This window comes from Lepidochelys kempii, chromosome 7 (genome assembly GCF_965140285.1).
Source record: "Lepidochelys kempii isolate rLepKem1 chromosome 7, rLepKem1.hap1, whole genome shotgun sequence".
NCBI lineage: Eukaryota > Metazoa > Chordata > Testudines > Cheloniidae > Lepidochelys > Lepidochelys kempii.
Window position 1 is genome coordinate 34,071,815 of NC_136386.1, and position 18,859 is coordinate 34,090,673.

The following is an 18,859-nucleotide window of genomic DNA, read 5'->3' on the forward strand; positions in this document are numbered from 1 at the left end:
CTGCTGGCCTTGCCTGCAGGGCTGGGGGGTCTGTGTGAAAAAGACAGAGGGAGATGGACAGGGTGGGGCAAGCTCTACTTCCGAGCACAGCTGGTCAGGACCTTTGTCACTCATCCAGCAATCCCCTCTCCAGCCCCTGCTGTCTGGCACTCTGGTCCTAGCTGGGGCTGGGCTGGGGAACTGGTGCAGGAGCTCTGATGCCTGGTTATGGTGTCTGGCCTGGAAGGGAGCAAGCTACGGTAGGAGCTGGGTACCATAGACATGGTGGGGCAAGGCAGCCCTGGTGCTGGGTATGAGCCCCCATGGTCCAAAGCACAGCTCCAGAGCAAGGAGTGTATCACAGATTCAGCAACCCTGGGCCTAACTGGGTCTTCCCAACCCTGCCCCACACCCTGGGCAGCCAGGTACTGCCAGCTGCCCTCTCCTCTCTCCCCCCAGGGAGCTGGCCACCATGTGGCCCTTTATTACCCCAGGCCTGTGCACAAGCAGGACCCCTGAGAATCCAGGGGCAAGTGGGGTGTTATCAATGGGGAGGGGCCCAGCGAGAAGTTTGGGGGGAGCGCTTGGGGCACGTGGACTAAATGGGAGGGAGGGGCTGGGGAGCGCCCATGTGGTTGGAGTCTTAAATCCTTTCTGTTCCCTCCCGTTGCGCAGCTCCCTCTGCACGTGCCCCAGAAGCGCCACTCCTGTCGCGTCTCTAAAGCTCCGCCCCCTTGGTGACGCCCTATAAAGGCGCCAGGCAGAAGTATGCCGTGCCGTGACTGGGTGTGCGGCGTCTCGCTTTGCGGCGCTTTCCCCGTTGCTTTACGGTAGTCCCGCCCCGAGCTCCTCCCTTTTCTCTGCTCGCTAAGATGGCGGCGGCCGGGGTGAGTGTGTCGTCTCTGAGGGTCCCCTGCTCCCCTCTAGGCAATCCATCCCCATCCGCTTTTGGGGGGCTGGCCGAGGCCTGGGAGAATGGCAGGGCTGGGGCGGGGATGGGCTTGTCTGCCTGCGGGTGGTATTGCGGGGGCCCTGGCCCGGGAGGGGGACCCTGCGGGGGCTGACCTGGGACGGGCCCCAAGGCGGGGCCCCAATGGGGGCTTAGCTGCGGCAGGAGAGCTGGGGTTGGTATTAGGGGGCTAGGGTGGTGGAATGGGAAATGTGCGGTTGGGGAGATGGCCCCTAGGGACTAGTAGGGATTGATGGAAGGGGAGAAGGCAGTGCTGTATTTGATTTGATTGATGGGAGGGGAGAAGGCAGTGGTGGATTTGATTGATGGGAGAAGGCGGGGGTATATTTGAAGGCTCCCGCAGCCGGGGGGCAGTTTGGAGGGGGTGCTGACTTCGTGTCTCTATGTTTGGAGGTATTGGGGTGGGGTCTCTGCCTTAGAGATTGTATTTCTTGGGGAGGAAGTGTCTGCCCTAGTCTTAAGGTATTTGTGGCAAGGGAGAGTGTGGTGTTGATGGGGTAGGGGAGAGGAGTCTTTCTGGGTGTACAGGGGTACCTGGAGGAGACGTCTGCTCTGGATTCTACTGTCCTTGCATCTCCCTTTGATGGAGAGGTGTAATGGCCAAGGGTGACGGGTGTTGGCTTAGGTGTCGGCTTAGGGTGGGGGCAATGGTTGGGGGTTGGCCCAGGGTGATGAATCTGCATAGAAAGACAGGGCTTTCTGGTGCATGGTAAAGCTGGCAGTGAAGGTGAGTGGATGGGGGTGTGGCTCAGAGTGCTTGGGTTGCTGATGGGGTAGTGGTCTTTGTACATGTATTGGGGACCCTGAAGCAGAGGGGCCATTTGATCTGGGGTACTGAGGATTTCTGTAGGTGAGGGGAACTCTGGGAGGTGGGTGGAAACAGGAGAGTGGCTGTGAGGGAGGGTGATGTCTCTGAACTGGTGAGGGGACCTGGGGTGGATGAAGGGGTCTGGTGAATGGAAAAGGAGTACTCGTGAGCCGTAGCTCACGAAAGCTCATGCTCAAATAAATTGGTTAGTCTCTAAGGTGCCACAAGTACTCCTTTTCTTTTTGTGAATACAGACCAACACGGCTGTTACTCTGAAACCTGTCTGGTGAATGTGGGGAGAGGGTACCTGGGGTAACCATGGCAGATGAAGGGGCAAGAGAGAGGGAGCTTTCTGGGTGAATACTAAGGTTGGTAAAATCAGCATGGTGGGGGTTTGGTTTAAGGAGGAGGGCCTTCCTGGGGCACAGAGGAGACCAAGAAGTGCGAGGTGGACCAGAAGACAGATCTTGGTGATCTGCTCCTGCATTTTTCATACCTTGTTCCTTTTCTGTGTTCTTCAGACTCTCTACACCTACCCTGAGAACTGGCGGGCATTTAAAGCCCTCATTGCTGCCCAGTACAGTGGGGCTAAGATCAAGGTCCTCTCCACCCCACCCCAGTTCCACTTTGGGCAAACCAACAAAACACCTGAGTTCCTGAAGAAATTTCCTGCTGGGAAGGTAACAGTGCTGCATGTGCTGACTCAGACTGAGTGAGGAGCATTGCTAGGGTAGTGCCAGGTTTCCAGTAATGAGTCATTCAGATTGGAGAAACAGGTGTCCTCTGGGGTCACTCTGTCCTTCTCTCTAGTCTCCATGTGCTGGATATACGATGGTTGGGGAGGCCTGGTCAGGCAGGGGGCAGACCAGCTGCAAACAGTGCTGCATTGCAGCTCCTGGTGTAGAAGGAAATGTTGGTAGCTAGAGTGTGGTGGAACTGCTCAGTCACTTGACCCCTTGGGCAGCTGTACACTCACTGCTCATGGTACTTGGGAGACGAGTTGTGGAGGGACAAGCCCTGAGCAGTTGTCTCTTTCCTTCCGTCCCGCCCCGCATGCTCCCCCTGCCTCAAGCCACTCCAGCCCTCAGGGTTGGGCGTCTAATGGGGCAGGAACCAGCAGAGGGGCTTCCTTGGTGCCTGCTGGAGGGCATGAATGCCTCCCTCCTGGCCTCCCTGTGACTCCATCTGAGAGTTGCTGCTGTGGGGTGCTGGGTGTCAGCAGGGCCGAGATGCTCTTGGGGTGACCCATTTGCTGGCCCTTGGGGGAGGGGAAACTGGCTGTGCTCTGAGGGCTGGTGGAGTTAGCCAGTGTGGCCGAGGTGGTGGGGTGCTGCACAGGCAGGTGAAAGCCTTGGTTGCTCAGTGAGGGATGCAATGGTGCTTGCTTTCTAGGTTCCTGCGTTTGAAGGGGCTGATGGATTCTGCGTGTTTGAGAGTAACGCCATCGCACATTACGGTAATGGTCAGGGGGCTGACCCCAGCACCGGGGGGGATGGGGACTTCATGGAAAGAGCATACCCTGTGGAGCTTGTACCTGGCAGTAAAGTTAGGGTGTCCCTGACCCCATCCAGCGGCTGCTGCCTCTGCTGGGCTCAGTGGAGTAAGCAGTGCGCTGGACAGTTCCTTACTGTGTCCAGTGCACCCGCAGTCGGGTCAGTGCCTGTGGACTTGCTAGTCCTGTAGTGGACTTGGGCTGGGCTTGGCTCTTCCCACTGCTGGCTCTGCCAGGGCAGTTCTGCTCCCCTTCCCCTGATGGTAGCCGCACTCATGGGCCCGGTGGTGCTGCTGCTGGGGGTGGGGGGAGAAGAGATGGTATGTCTGTTGATTTGGGGGTGGTGTATGCCTTGGGTGGACATGTCTTGGCTGGGTGGGCTTGGTGTCTCTCCCCGTCCCAGTGACCAGTTGGCTCTGGTTCCAGTCAGTAATGACGACCTGCGGGGATCCACCAAGGAGACAGCTGCCCAGATCATCCAGTGGGTGAGCTTTGCTGACAGTGACATCGTCCCTCCCGCCAGCACCTGGGTCTTCCCTACGCTGGGCATCATGCACTACAACAAGCAGGTCAGTGGGGGCGGGGGGGAGGGCAGGGCTCTCCTCCAGTGAATGGTCACGGGACCAGGCCAGCTCCTTGCTGCCCCTGTGTACACATAGGAGAATTGGGAGTCCTGGAAGTTTCCACTCCTGATACTGCTGTTCAGTAACACCCCCTCATGGAGAGTCAAAGGTTTAGATCTTGGCTGTGAGGCAGGGTCAGGGTTTTAGGGGTGCGTATCGCTGGCTGCATTACGGTAGCACTCAGTGACTGTCGCATGAGGGGTGAGACAGATGCATGGGGCCATGGTCAGTGTCTGCCATCCCAGCATCTCTACAGGGGCCTGGCAGTGAGGCCTGAAATCTCTGAGGAGAGGCTGCAGCTGTTGAAGTGTCCCTGCCCCCTGCCATCCACAACTAATGGAGAATGGACACTCCTTCCAGCTTGCTGGGTACTAAGCTCGTTGGAGGCCCAGGACCTCCAAGTCTGGGCTGCCATGGTGCAGTGAAGCTCCTGGCACGGCCTCCCTGACTCATGCAGATGGGCCCATGCCAAGGAGGAACTCTTTGGGCTGCCTCTCTTCTGATAAGTGCCACTGGTGTGTCTAGAGCTGGGAAGGCAAGTAGCCTGCTCCAAGGTTGCAGTCTGTGAGGAGCTGCTGGCCCCCTCCCCTGAGGGTCAGGAGGCTGCTGCGAATACAGGGCTTCTGTGTGGTAATCCAGTGAGACAGATTTCTCTCTGCCCTGTTCCTGCAGGGACTGAGATGGACGTGGCGCAGGAAGGGCAACAATGAGCTGATGGGCTTCCAGCTCCCCTACCTCCCTGCTGGGATTCTGATTAGGAAACAGCCACAGGGCCAGCCTAGGCCTGTCTGGGACTTTCTCCTGCTTTGAGGCCCATTCCTGTCTTGGTGCCAAGCTTGGAAAGAAGCTGCAGCATCTCCTGCCAGCTGGGGGTGGAGGAAGGAGGGTGATGCCAGTCATTGCTAGCTTGTGCATCTCCTGCACCTCGGCGTGGGAGTTCACAGGCCTTGCAGGCCCCATGGGATTGGGGGAAGGGATTTGCCTCGTAGATAGAAAAAGACTTTTCTGAAATCAGTGGTCGAGCTTGGGTTAGAATCCAGATCTGGCTCCTCTGCTCTAACCACTAGAGTGCACCTGGTCTGGTTTGGTTTCCTGGGAATGCTGAGGAGGGGAGGGTGTTAGGTGGTGGTGGCGGCGAAGCGGTGGCACAATGTATGGCAGCTAAGTAAGCATCTGTCTCCTCTTCTTCCCCCTCCCTCCCCTAGGCCTCAGTGGGGCTCACCTGGTCTTTTTGATCTCCAGGCCACAGAATATGCCAAGGAGGAGGTGAAGCGGGTCCTGGGCATCCTGGACTCTCATCTGAAGACTCAGACCTTCCTGGTGGGGGAGCGCATCACGCTGGCTGACATCACTGTTGTGTGCACCCTCCTCTGGCTCTACAAGCAGGTGCAGGGGGCTCTACTGTCTGAGGCTCCGTGGCAGTGGCAGGAGGGTCTGGTTCTGGGCTGTAGCTTTGCTGAGAGTTCCTGCTGTCCTGAGTCCTGTGTGCAGGGTGGGGCTTTGAGGGGGCAAGGCTGGTCAGGGATTCCAGTGTGGCTCCAAAGGCTTGGGGAGTGGCTGCCTTGCCCCTGGGGCAGGGATAGATGCCCAGGAAACCCTCTTCTGATCTCAGTGTCCTGAGCCATGGCTGGCTCCAGCTGTGCTGATCTCTGACCTTCTCTCCAGGTGCTGGAGCCGTCCTTCCGCCAGCCCTACAGCAACACCAACCGCTGGTTTGTGACCTGCATCAATCAGCCGCAGTTCAAGGCTGTGCTGGGAGAGGTGAAGCTATGTGAGAAGATGGCTCAGTTTGATGGTGAGTAGCTCCCCAGGCAGGGAGCTGGCCCTCTGCCTCCCCTGTGAGGGGTGTGTGGCTGTCCTGGTGCCCCTTGTAATGGCAGGCCTTGTTGTTCTCTAGATTCTCTGCAGCAACTTGAAGGGGGATCCTGCTTGCTAACTCTCTGGGGTGACTCTGCTGGGATCTGTGTACCCTGATCTACTGGCCTCTTCCTTCTATTGGGTCTCCCAGGCTTCACTCTGCCCCAGATTTGGTTCTGAGGCTACTCCACCCTGGTTGGGGGAGGATGCAACCAGAGAAGCTCTAGCAGGGAGCTGTGGCTGCTGTGATCAGGGTCTCCCCAGTTCGGGGCTAACAATGGCTGGGTCAGGGCTTGAGTGGTTGGATTTGTGCCATTGCTAAGTTTCAAGGTGGTCTGCGAGGGCCACCATGGGGTGCCCCCCCCATGAGAGGAAAGGAGGGAGGGACCTGGCTGCCCCCACCATGGGCTCCTTCCTCCCCTTGATGCAGCCAAGAAGTTTGCTGAGAACCAGCCAAAGAAAGACGTCCCCAAGAAAGAGAAGCCTGCCAAGGAGGAGAAGAAGCAGGAGAAGAAAGAGGAGAGGAAATCTGAGCCTGAAGAGGAGATGGATGAGTGTGATCAGGCCCTGGCTGCTGAGCCGAAGTCCAAGGACCCCTTTGCTCACCTGCCCAAGAGGTGCTGATCTGTTCACTGGGCTGGGCCAGCCCTGGCTGGTGGAGCTCCTGCAGGGAAAGTGGAGAGAGGGGGTCGGATCCTGGCAGCTGCATGGCACTAGTGCCCCGTAGCCGCTGCCCCAAACTAATCGCGCTCCTCTCTGTTGCTGGTGGGCTGGGCCCTGGGAAGGGTCAGTTCCCATGCTCTGCTCCCTGTCTCCTCTGGCCTCTTCTGGGCAAGCTGCCACCAGCTCTTGTTTTCACCAGACAGTGGGGACACAGCCAGCTCCCTCCTGCTGCTCCATGGGCCTCTGGATGGGAAAGGGCAGAGTGGCCTTTCCAGAGCAAACAGAGGAGTTGATTTTGAGAGCCCAGTCCTGTCCCTCCCTGCCTCTGGAAGGGATGGCATTCCCTCTCCTCCCCACCCCTTGGCCTGTAGCAGAGGAATCAGATTTCAGTCTGTGGTCCTCTTGCTCATGGCTTCTCTGCTGCCTTCCCTGGCCACCAGGGGGCGGTGGCTGCATGCTGACAGGCAGAGCCTCAGCACTGCTGAGTTGGAGTCATCCCAGTCCCACGCCCTGCTGCATGCCTGGGATAGCTTCATGGGCTGCACTGCCTGCGTCCATAATCCCTGCTGGGATGGGGAACACGGGGCTAGAGGCATGCCTAGCCCAGAACCACTGGGTAGGATGGGGCAGTGCCCTCTGTTACTCTTTGCCATGAGCGCTCTCTCATGGACCTGGGAGGTGAGCTGTGCAGGGTCCTGACCTCCCTAGCCCCACAGCCCAAACACCTGAGTAGGAAGAGGGGCCTTGGAGTCACTGCTAGGCAGGAGGCTGGCTCTGTCCCAGCTATCTGGGAGGTGGCTGAGGTGAGGGCAGCTGCCCCCTGCCTGTCTCTGATGGAGCTACTCTGCCCCAGCCCCTTTGTCATAGACGAGTTCAAGCGGAAGTACTCCAACGAGGACACGCTGACGGTGGCACTGCCCTACTTCTGGGAGCACTTTGACAAGGACGGCTGGTCCATCTGGTACTCGCAGTACCGCTTCCCTGAGGAGCTGAGCCAGACCTTCATGAGCTGCAACCTCATCACAGGTGAGAGCCCAGCACCCCTTCCCTTCCTCTTCAGGGCTTGCCCCGGCTCCCTGAACAGCACCTGGGGCTGGTCTGAGTCGCAGAGGGTTCCTGCTTGGGGTGGGGCATAGCAGTGACGGCTCTCCCACCTCTTCCCACTAGGCATGTTCCAGCGCCTGGACAAACTGCGGAAGAACGCTTTTTCCAGCGTCATCCTCTTTGGCAGCAATAACGACAGCACCATCTCCGGCATCTGGGTCTTCCGCGGCCAGGAGCTGGCCTTCCCGGTGAGTCTCTGTGCGGACCGTGGGTGTGCAGGGAGTCTGGCCATACCCGCTAGGAGCAGGTACCCCTAGCTCTGCACTGCCACACTACAGGGTGGCTGTGTCTCGGGAGCCTGCTGGCTCCCTGGCCTGGGAACAGGTAAATGTTCTTGGGGCAGCCTGCTAATGTTCCTGGGCAGAAGGGGGCAGTCTGCTCCCTCGGGGCAGTCTGGCCATGCCCTGCTGTGAAGCTGCCCAGTGCCAAGAGCAAAGGGTGGTTCTCACCCAGCTCTGCCCCCCCAGTGCTGACCCACAGCCCTCCGGAGTTGGCCAGGATCTGCTTGTGCTGGTGGAGGAGTGGGGGGGGAGGGGGAGAGGAAGGGTGGCAGCTGAGTGCAGAGGGAGCAACTGCTCCATGTGGGTAGGGAAGCATGCTGGGCTGTGAGGGAGGGGCCTGTAGCTGAGCAGGCCCTGCCCTATGAGGATGACTCCATCTGCAGTGCAGGGAAAAGGGAGGGACTAGGCTCAGCTCACCCTCTGGTGGCTGGGCCTGTTGGTGCAGTGACTGGGGTGTGGGGAGGCCCTCTGCTGATCCTCCTCTCTGTTCCCAGCTGAGCCCTGACTGGCAAGTGGATTATGAGTCCTATACCTGGAGGAAGATGGATGCAGACAGTGAGGAGTGCAAGACGCTGGTCAAGGAGTATTTCACGTGGGAGGGCGAATTCAAACATGTCGGCAAAGCCTTCAACCAGGGAAAGATCTTCAAGTGAGGGCACTGCCTTCCCACCAGCTGGGACAGCACAGACTGGCCAGTGAGGGACAACAGCCTCTGGGCAGCAGCCAGTGGGAGCATGGGCTGCTGGGAACTGTTCACCAGGGGCCAAACATCAGAAGCCTGGATCAGTGACATGAAAAATAAAAACCCCACATGCTGGTATCCTGGGGTCTGTCGTTCCTGGGCAGGGGCTTGTGGGGCCAGCTGGGGGCCTGCTGGTGCTTCCTCAGGGCCCCTGGGACTGGCTGGGGGTGCAGGGACAGACACAGTGGGTTTCCTGCTGAGGTGGATAGGAAATCTGGGCTCTCCCTAGCAAGGGTGCAGCTGGTGTGGGGCAGATCTGGACTCTTGCTGTGGGCCGGATGGGTGTCTTGGCTGGGGTATAGGGTGGAGGGGGAGGGCTGCTGTTTCTTGGCAGGGATGGGTGCCTCTGGGAGAATCGTCTCTTTAATTGTTTGGAGAGGCTGAGTTGCCAGGCCCCAGATCAATATTTAAGCTGGGAGGCAGGGCATGGGTCACTGCAAGCCTCTGCCCTGGCCTTGCCCTCACACCCTACTGGTGATAAGCTTATCAGTGCCAGCAGGCAGGGCAGGGCTGGGCCCTGCAGCCAGGTGGGTTACAGGCTGGGTGTACCACAGGAAACAGGTCCCAGCCATCCCCATGAGTAGCTTGTTGGCAGGGTGTGGGGGTGAGCCTCATTCTGGAACCCATCAAACAACTTGCTACACTGTTCCCTCCCCCTCTGAGTGGGTTGCCTTAGGCCTGTGCCTAGCTCCCAGGCTATAGTGTCTGGCTGACCAACCAGCCTGCTCGCTCCACCCCTTTCTTAGCCTACGATTGTGCAACCCTGGCTCATCTAGTGCCCCACCCCTGGAAATACTACATGATGGGAAGCAAATTGTGCTCTTTAACCTTTGTGGGGGTGGGGTGGGCAGGGCAGGGCTTGAGAGGCTGTCAGCTTTCTTGTCTGTTGGTCAGTCACAACAGCTGGGGACCTGGGTGTCTTTCCCCTGCAGCTGCTTTCTGCAAGGGCCCTTCCCTCACCAGTATGGCAGGGGCTGCCAGCTGGCTCCTAGGAGTCTTCCCTAGGGGCTTGCCCTAACCTGCACTGTTCCCTGTAGCTAGACAGCCAGTATCCCTATTCCTGGGCCTGCTCCTCCTGGGCCTCCCCAAGCTGGGAATCCCTAGCAGCTGAGTCCCCTGGTGCAGGCCTCTGTTCCTTGGGAGCAGTCTGGAGTGCCTGATTCATACCCAGGTGCTCTGCTGGCTGCAGAGAAGTGGCTTATTCACACCCCTGGTATAACAAGCTTGTACCTGGCTGGCAATCAGTGTAACTGGCTATCCCTGGGCATGGGGGAAGGCAGGGGCTAGTCCTGCACCACCCAGGACACACTGAACTGGGTGGACTTTGGAGTTTGAGCTGGGGCTGGAACCCCTAGGCGTGTGCCTACTCACACCATGACTCGGTGAAGCTCCAAGTTAGGCGGGGAAGAGTCCAAACTGCTGCAGGGCTGGCGAATGGCAGGGAGAGGGGGTGTCTGCTGTGTCACCATCTGCCCATAGAACTGAGAATGGGGTCCCACAGTATCTGCTCATGGTGTCCAGGTGCGTGGGCAGGAGCCCCCTGCTGCTGAGGGCGGGGGCCCTGACTGCAGCTGCTAGCTAAGCTGCCCCACTTCTCCCTGCTCTGCCTTGTTGACAGCTCTGGTGCTGCACTGTGTGCTGGTTGGAGCTGGCAGCCTGTCTTCATGGACGAGCTGCCGTTGTGGTGGGAGGCAGCACTGGGTTAATCGCATCCATCTGGCTCTTCGGGGGCCCTCAGGAAGCATGAGTCACACTCAGATCCTGCTGCCGCGTTCCATGCGGGTGTGGGTTTGGCCACGCGAGGCTGTAGCTGTCCTGCCATCTGACAGCATGATGATGGCTGGGCAGCAAGCTGCTGGTGCCAGCTGGGCTAGAAGTGGGAGCAGTGTGTAGTGTCTGGGGCTGAACTGCTGGGGGGGCTGTGATCTCACTGCTGGCTGCTAATGTAGCCTCCCCATTGGTTGCTGCAGGATCCCTGCAGGAAAAGTCCTTGTGCTTCAGTGGTTGCCTTGGGGGAGTCCCAGTGCCTAAACAGTGAGGCTGAAAGCCTGGGCTGTGGGAGCAGGCCCCAGGGTAGAAGGGGAGTGGATGCTAAGATAGACAGTTGTGTTTAAATGGGTCAGGGTCACTGGCTTGTGGCCCATTCAGTGGCTTAAGGCTATGGGGCAGGCACAGTGTCTGGTGTAAAGGGCCATCTGCCCTGCTTGTGCTATCTGAATAACCGGCCTCTGCTCCCCTCCAGTGCTTCTGGGTGAGCCAGCCCTACCCTGCCCCACCCTCTTTGTAAATTCCCTCAGCTTGTGCTGCAATCCTGTCTGAGACAAGAAAGGCCCTGCCCAGCTCCCGTTGTCCCCATGACAAGTGTGTGGGAGGGGGAGAATGGAGGGACTTTCACACTAGGGAGCCATTGGCTCAGTAAAAGCAGTACCCCAGTCTTGCCTGCCCCCAGTAGCAGCCAACCAGGCTCCTGTCTATAGAGGGACAGCTGATCAGGCAGAGGCTGGTGCTCAACCACTCATAATGTGCATTGTCACAGAGCATTTCTGGCTGGGCCCTTAGGGCAGCATTCTGTCACCACTCTCTGCCACTCTTCCCCACCAAATGATCCAGGCAGCAGGGAGACCTGGGTTCTGTCTTGGCTGTGGAGGGGGAGTGGGATATGATGGGTTAGAGCAGGGTGAGGGGCTGGGAGTCAAGATTGCTGGGATCTGTTCCCCTTTCTGGGCCTCAGTTTCCCCATCTGCAAAAGGAGCCCGTGGCGCCTCCTTTGCAAAGCAGTGTGAAGTCTAGCGAGGGAGATGCCGAGAGCTTTTGTTGTACTGGAGCCAAACAGTTCTAGAAGGTTTGGTGAAACTGGTCAGTGGGAGAATCTGAGCACAAAATGAGAGGGATTTTTACTAGCCTTTTGTGCTTGGATAATGTAAAACAAAATGTGTGTGTGTGGGGTGGGGGGGGGAGGGGTTAAAAGCTGCCTGCACCAGCTGTTAGCCTGGGGCAGGCCGTTTAGTGTAAAAGCATGTTTCTAAAGAACCTTTGAAAAGTGCCTCCTCTATGGCAGCGGCATACAATTGTTTGCTAACCGTTTATCAACACCATGCAGTTAACAGGAGCATACATAGGGGAGCGCACATACCCAGACCACCACCAATGCTGCCCAAGCCCCCAGGGTGCCTGGATGGAGGGGTCTCCCTCGGGGCAGGTGCAGGAGCGGAGCAGGGACCTATGCAACGCGCTGCTCAGGGCATCAGACTTTGCCTACTTTGCTGGGGATTGGAGGTCATTAAAGGCTTCTGAGTGTAAATACCCCAGAGCCACTTGCTGTAACCAGAGCCGCCAGCACCCTAGAGCCAAATAAATCTGCTATGGGGCTACCCCAGGGTGGAGTTCCAGCCTCTGCCTGAGCTGGGGGGCTTCTGGGACCTGCCAGACTTCATCAGTGTGTGTGGGTGTTTAGGCCAGTGTCCTGACTGGTGCGGGGGAGAGGCCCTGGCGCATGTTTCCTCACAAGCCCCAGTAGTTAGCCCTTGGAGCTTGTATGTGTGTTTATTGCCCCTCCCTCTTTTTCCCTTCTCCCCTCCTTCCCCCCCAGCAGCTGTTGTGCACATAATGCTCTCCACTAGAATACCAATGTTTGCTAGCATCTTCCACCCATTTCCTGAAGCCATCTCCTGGGCTCCAGCCATCTCTGCCCTGGGGTTTTCCTTACTGGTTCAGCAGCAATCCCCTCTCATAGGCACGCTGCATTAATGCAATGCCTGATGTATGCGGCATATAGCATGGTTGCCCCACTGTAGCTAGCAGCCCCACAGCTAACCCCCTAGTGTAGATAAGCCTATCTGGCTGCGCTCTCAGCTCTCCCCAGGCACTACTGCCAGCAAATGCTAGCTTACTGCCAGCTGCTGCAGGGCGCTAGAGGGCAGGAGTAGTGATGCGTGCCTTGCCCCTCCTTGCGCTCGGCTGTGCGAAGCTGTGGCCCTGGCTGCTCAGTTTGTGTGTGTGTGTAGTTTCATGCTTGCTGGGAATCAACTTGTCGAACGTCACTGCACGCTTTGCTATAGGGCGTGGTGAGGGAAGGGTTAATGCCCTGCACTGCCCCGTAGCAGCGTCTACCCTGATCTCCCCCCCCTCCCCGGGGGCACATTTCTTCCCAAACAAACTCCAATGCCTCAAGATGGCCACCAGATGTGGGGGAGCAGCTGCAGCCAAGGCTGGCGCCGCTCCAAATTGCCCGTTCACACATCTGGCTTGAGTTTTGTTCTTGCTAAATCAGCCCCACCCAAGCTCTCTGGGGCGGCTCTGTGCACAGACTCACAGCTCCCCTCTGCTTTCAGTCAGCTTCTAGCCCTGTAGGAAGCAAGCTGCAGCCAGGCAACCTCAGCCCACTTCCATTTTAGCTTCTTACAGCCGCTTGTACAGGAAAGTGTGATCACTGCACTGCAGCGCGGGGGCTACCCTGGCAGGAGGCCCCAAGTTGGAGGCAACCCCTACAGCTAGGAGGAGGTCACTGCTGCAGCTTGCAGAGGTCCCCTGGGCTGGCCCTGCCAGTGAGGTCTCAGTGACTGACCCAGAGCTCTGGGGTAGGGGGTGGCCAAAGCCTGGCCTGAGTTTTAAATCTCAGGAATAGTCTGGGTGGAGGAAAAGCCTCCCCCATTCTCTGCTGTCCCTCTGCCCTGCCTCCACTCCCCCAAAGTTTACCCGCCCATTCACCCCCACCTGCTATAGGGGGACACAATGTACCACAGTGGGAAAAGATATAATGGGAACAACCAGTGTATGGTGGGGAGTTATGTCAAGATGCAGAATGTATCAGATTTCATGCGGGACACAGTTTATGGGGGTGGGGAACACAAGGTCAGGGGGCCAGATGAAATGGGGATACACTATATCAGTGGTTTTCAAACTTTTGTACTGGTGACCCCTTTCACACAGCAAGCCTCTGAGTGCGACCCCCCCCCCTTGTAAATTAAAAACACTTTTTTTATACATTTAACATCCTTATAAATGCTGGAAGCAAAGCAGGGTTTAGGGTGGAGACTGATAGCTCATGACCCACTCCCTGCCCCTTGTAATAACCTCACAACCGCCTGAGGGCTACAAACCCCAGTTTGAGAGCCCCTGCACTATATTGAGGAGAAATATAATGGGGAAACAGTATATCATGGTTGGGAGAGATATAATGGGGACTCTGAGTGTATCTGGCTGGGGACAGATATAATGGGAACACACCTGTGTGGGGCTGGGGGAGAGATTTAATGGGGCACACAGTGCATGGCCAGGAGAACATAAGAACGGCCATACTGGGTCAGACCAAAGGTCCATCTAGCCCAGCATCCTGGCTACCGACAGTGGCCAATGCCAAATGCCCCAGAGGGAATGAACAGAACAGGTCATCATCAAGTGATCCATCCCCTGTCACCCATTCCCAGTTTCTGGCACATTCTGGAGAATGTGTTTTAATGGTGGCACATCATTGTGTTGGGATGTGGGAGCAATATTATGGGGACACATTCCCTGGGGCCTGGCTAACTTGCTGGTTCAGTTTGCATTGTGTGTGCCCTACCAATGGCAGGACCAAACCTGAGAGTAACAGCCTACTATTGCCATCTGCTAATGGAGCTCCCCCTTTAGCTGATGTACAGGCCCATGCTTTCAGCAATGAGGGTCCTGGGTTAAAGCCCTGCTGGGGATCAGGGAGAGGGGGTACCTGTGCACTGGCTATGTTCCCTGTGGTGTGGGGAATGGGGGGGGGACAGGATGGGATGGGACTGATTGGGCCCCTGGGCAGTAGCTTGGAGTAAGGTGTCTCTCTTGGGAGTCAGGCAGGTTGGAACAGAGCAGTATGGATGGGGTAGCTATCTAACTCAGTGTCCCACAATGTGCAGAGGAAGGGACAGGATACCTGTAGGACCCAGGCTACCTGCTGTGGGATACTGCATCCTGGGGATGTGGCTGCCCAACGCCCATTAGTTAGGAGGCATTGGCATGTGCCCCAGTGGAAGCCCTTTGTGGATGCTCCTATCTCGGTTTGGATTATCACACCCATTCCTAACTGACCCAAGTAAAGCTGATTTAAACTGAGATGAGAGTGTCCATGTGGCCTTTCCCATCACTTTAATGAAAGGGGTTGAAATTCACATCTGTGGTTAAAGTAGCATCCCTGGCAGGAGGGCCCAGATCCTGTGCTAGTCTAACTCTGGAAGAGGTGCTGGTAGGAGGAGGGCAGGGACAGTCCCAGGGTGACTCTGGCTCCCTGTGCCTGGTTCCCATGTGAGATTTTGGGTTGCTGAGCTGCATGTGGAAACACCAGGGCTAGGCCTGGAATGTGGACCTGGAATGTTATCTTGGTGACCTGTTTTCCTTTTGCTTGGAGCTTGGGAGGAGCTAGCAGGTGATCTCAGGGCTGTCATCTCCCTCCCCCCCCCCACATTGATCTCTGGGCTGGAGTGACACAGGGCTGCCAGGCGAGGGCTTAGCAGAATGCTGCTCCTAGAAAACAAGGCTGTGCAGATTCTTGTGGGTGCTCCAGAGAACAGGCTGGACATGCACGATCTCAGGCTGACCCAGGGCTCGGAATGTGTGGAGTGCAGCATGTGGACTGGGGAGGGGGCATTTGCTGGGGCCAGAGGCTTAGAAACAAGGTGTTTGTGCTGTTAGCTGGAGCCTTGCCATGGCAGTAGGGGGCATGGGTGTGTGTGCTGTAACTACAGCCCTGACATGGCATTAGGGTGTGTGTGTGTGGGTGTGTGTAACTACAGCCCTGCCATGGCATTGGGGTGTGTGTGTGAGCTCTTTGTAACAATTCCTACTCTTCTGGTGCCTCTTTCATCTCAGGTCTCCCTGCCCTATGCCATGGGTGAGTGCGGCACATCGGCTTCCTGAGACAGGCGGGGCAGTGGAGGCAAGTGGAAGGAAGGGGCTTTGCCCAGGCCAGTGGGTGGGAGCGCAGAGCTATCCCCTTGCCCTGCCTGCCTTCTCTTCAGTGACCTGCCTGAGCCCCGGGTTGCCTGGGGAGCGGGGTGCAGCCTAACCCCTCACAGTGTGGAGCAGGCGTGATGGACCCTATGCAGGGCAGAGGTGTTTTCTGACCAGTCTCTCTGCCCTGCATCCAGCCCAGTGTGGGAGGCAGGCTGAGAGGCGGGAGAGTAACCCATGGTCCTAGGCCAAATTCCTGTTTGTTTATAGGCAGTGGGAAGAATGCAGGGAGGTTGCTCAGCTCAGCCCAGCCAGAGCCCCAGGGAGGGGAGAGGGAGGAGGAGGAGGAGGGAGGAACTGAAACAAAGTGTAAAATTACCAGCTTGGTTTGGCTGAGAGGTGCCTGGGTGTGGAGGCCTCTCTGAGCTGGTGGCAGGGGGACGGCTGAGGGGATGGTCTTGTGAGCTGGGCCTCAGTTCTTGTGTCAGGATCAGTCCCCAGCTAGGGGACGGGGACAATCTCCGCAGCTCAGCCCCGCCCTTCTCACTCACAAGCCAGGCTCTGAACAAGGCATTCCTCAGTGCAAAGGTATTTCCCCTCTTGAGCTGGGACTCAGTAGGGGTGGGGCAGGCTCCAGCTCACCTGGGAGAGGCAGGGGGCATGCTGCACCCCCGACCGCACCTTTAGGGATAGGGGTGGTCTGGCCTGCAGGCTCCAGAATATAGGTCACAAAACAAAGCCACCGCCAGCTGCAGATCCTCATGGTGGCCCCCCCACACACCTGCCCTGGCCCATTCACCCTCTATCCTTGTTGTGAGGTGGCTGGAGGCCCCTGCTCTGGGCTTTCGGCCCTGGCTGGCATGGGGCAGCCGGCAGCAGACGTGCTCTGCACAGCGTGGCTGGGGTGACTCACTACTATTGATTTGCATGGCACTCGGGGCAGGGCGCCATTGTGCAGGCATGGTACCAGGAGCTAAAGCCAGGTGCTACACATGAGTGTAAGAGGGTGTAGGAGGGTAACATAGGGCTACAGAGACTAGCCACATGCACCCCCTGCCTGGCCACCTGTCACCTTCTTGGGGGCATCGCTGAAGAATCACAGCGGGAGGAGCAATTCCGAGTGTATTAATATAACCTGCTATAACAGGCATCCTGGGAGGACCTGGCTGGAGTGGTACATTCTGCATCTGGGGTCCCCCCTCCAGCTGGGTTGGTACGTCCTCAGTAGGATCCTCCTCCCAGTTGGGCACTACATCCCTGGCTTGATGTCTCCTGCCTCCCTGGATTCTGGGTTCCTTGCAGCTGGGCTGGGTCAGTTCCTGGCTTGGGGAAACCCACAACAGAGCTGGTACATCCCTGCCTTGTGGTCCGTCCCCGGCCCGGTCCAGTGCAGGATCCTGCTGTCTCCCTGGCTTTGGCATTCCCCAGCTGGGCTGGTACTACTTGCATCTGGTGTTCCCTCCCCCTCAGGTAGGATCCTGCCTCCCCAGTGGTGTCCCTGCACCGGTTTAATCAGGGACACCCCACTCCCATTCCTTGCCTGGAAGCCAGTGGGGGCCGTGGCGCTGGTAACTCAGATGTGGCTCAGCGCGCTGGGGCTGGCTCACGGCCGAGCTGCCTGGGTGGCAGGTTGCTCTAGTGGAATCCCAGTGCCAGGGAGGGGCTGCCAGGCAGAAACTCTGAACCTCATTGTTTGGGAAGAAATTGCGAAGCCCTCAGGAGCCTTCTTGATCCTGTAGCCAGGGAGGCTGCGCCATGGCTGCCAGAGCCCAGGCTCTTCCTTCAACTTGGCAGGGGCGAGCCACCGGGGCAGCTCCCTGCTAGAGCTCTCAGCTCTAGGCAGAGCTGGGGACGCCTTGCCTCTGGCAGCAGAATGTGCCCTGAACTCCCGCCCCTGCCTGCCCAAACGTGGCTGCAGAGGAGAGGCAGGATTCGGTGGCCTGGATGGGGACACTCCCAATCCCCCCAGGGCAGAGCTAACATGGGGAGAGAATTTCACTCCCCCCATGTCTGCTCCAGCACTGCTGGGGCTATGGGTGGGACCCTGGCGGCTTGTGGAGCCCTGGGTACTTCCTGCTGGGGTGAGTGTGGCGTGGCCACTGTGTGTCAGGGGGTGTGGAAGCAGTGCTGGTCTGTGGTGTCCTGGCTGCTTCCCGAAGGACACCCAGCTAGGGCATGTGACAGGCCCGTGGCTACTGCCCTCCCCTGAGTTATGGGCAAAGCCAGCGCCAGAGGCAGCAGAGAACAGAGCAGAGCTCACTCCACCTCCCTGCTGCTCTCACCTGGCTGGGGAAAGTGCCCAATGGGGGCAGGTGCCGGCAGCATGTGGGACTGTGCTTCCCCAGAGCTGAGCTCTCCTCGCCCCCTAGCGCTGCAGTGGGAAGCTGGGCAGGGAAACCTGACACTTCCAGGGCTGGGCTGGGCCACCCCGCTGGGGTTTTGCACACGGCCCCCATTGGTATCTGGCCCAGCTTTGATGTAGGTCACATTACATGTAAACAGGGGGCTTGGATCCAGGCAGTGTGCCCAGGCCCATAGAGAAGGACCTGAGAACAAGAGGGAGTGAACTGCAAGGCAGAACTGCTGGGACTCTATACCAGCGATTCTCAAACTTTTGCATTGGTGACCCCTTTCACATAGCAAGCCTCTGAGTGCGACCCCCCCGCTTATAAATTAAAAACACTTTTTTATTTATTTAACACCATTATAAATGCTGGAAGTAAAGCAGGGTTTGAGGTAGAGGCTGACAGCTCGTGACCCCCGCATACACATAATAACCTCATGACCCGCTGAGGGGTCCTGACCCCCAGTTTGAGAACCCCTGCTCTATACTGAATAGAGACCGGGAGCTTCAGGGCAGAGCTGTCATGGGGCTGGGGTTCGGGGGAGCTATATACTGAATAGAGACTGGAGACCTCCAAGGCAGAGTTGGTGGGCAGGGGACTCTAGTACTGAATACAGAGGGGGGAGGCTGCAGGGCAGAACTGTTGTGGGAGGGGCTGTATTCTGCACAGAGACCAGGGAGGAGCTGTTGTGGGAGGTGCTGTTGGGGGCTATAATAGATCATCTGAGGGGTGGGGTTTGCACGGCAGTGGCATGTTGTCCCAGAAGGGTAGGGGGAGCATGCCCCCCCCATCTGCTGCTGTGATTCTAACAACAGTTGGTAAGTAAATGTCCTTTGTCTGTTAACCATGCGGACAGGCCCAGTACAGGGGTGCTGGAACAATTTATGCAGGGCGGGTGCTGAGAGCCATTGAACCAAACTGTAAATCCTGTGTATAATGGAAACTACTTCAAGTCAGGGGGTGCTGCATCACCCCCTGCACCCCTAGCTCCAGCACCTATGGCCTAGTACCAGCAAAGCAGGTTTGCTCTCTCCCAGCTGGTCTCTCACACCTTTGCGGATGTTGCTTTGAGTCTTGAGTTCA

General features: G+C 57.8%; 1 protein-coding gene across 1 annotated transcript; it reads left to right on the forward strand.

The window, feature by feature from the left end:
• The first annotated feature begins 764 nt into the window (after positions 1-764).
• On the forward strand, positions 765-8,597 carry EEF1G (eukaryotic translation elongation factor 1 gamma). Its single transcript, XM_073352157.1, has 10 exons — positions 765-866; positions 2,279-2,437; positions 3,150-3,213; positions 3,676-3,818; positions 5,115-5,258; positions 5,538-5,667; positions 6,160-6,346; positions 7,246-7,418; positions 7,560-7,684; positions 8,272-8,597. The coding sequence occupies exons 1-10, from the start codon at positions 852-854 to the stop codon at positions 8,428-8,430; spliced, it is 1,299 nt and encodes a 432-aa protein (XP_073208258.1). The 5' UTR covers positions 765-851; the 3' UTR covers positions 8,431-8,597.
• The last annotated feature ends 10,262 nt before the right edge of the window (positions 8,598-18,859 follow it).

Coding starts and splice junctions, on each gene's coding strand:
- EEF1G (XM_073352157.1), top strand. Junction 2,438..3,149: donor AGAAATTTCCTGCTGGGAAG/GTAACAGTGCTG, acceptor CTTGCTTTCTAG/GTTCCTGCGTTTGAAGGGGC. Junction 5,259..5,537: donor TCCTCTGGCTCTACAAGCAG/GTGCAGGGGGCT, acceptor CCTTCTCTCCAG/GTGCTGGAGCCGTCCTTCCG.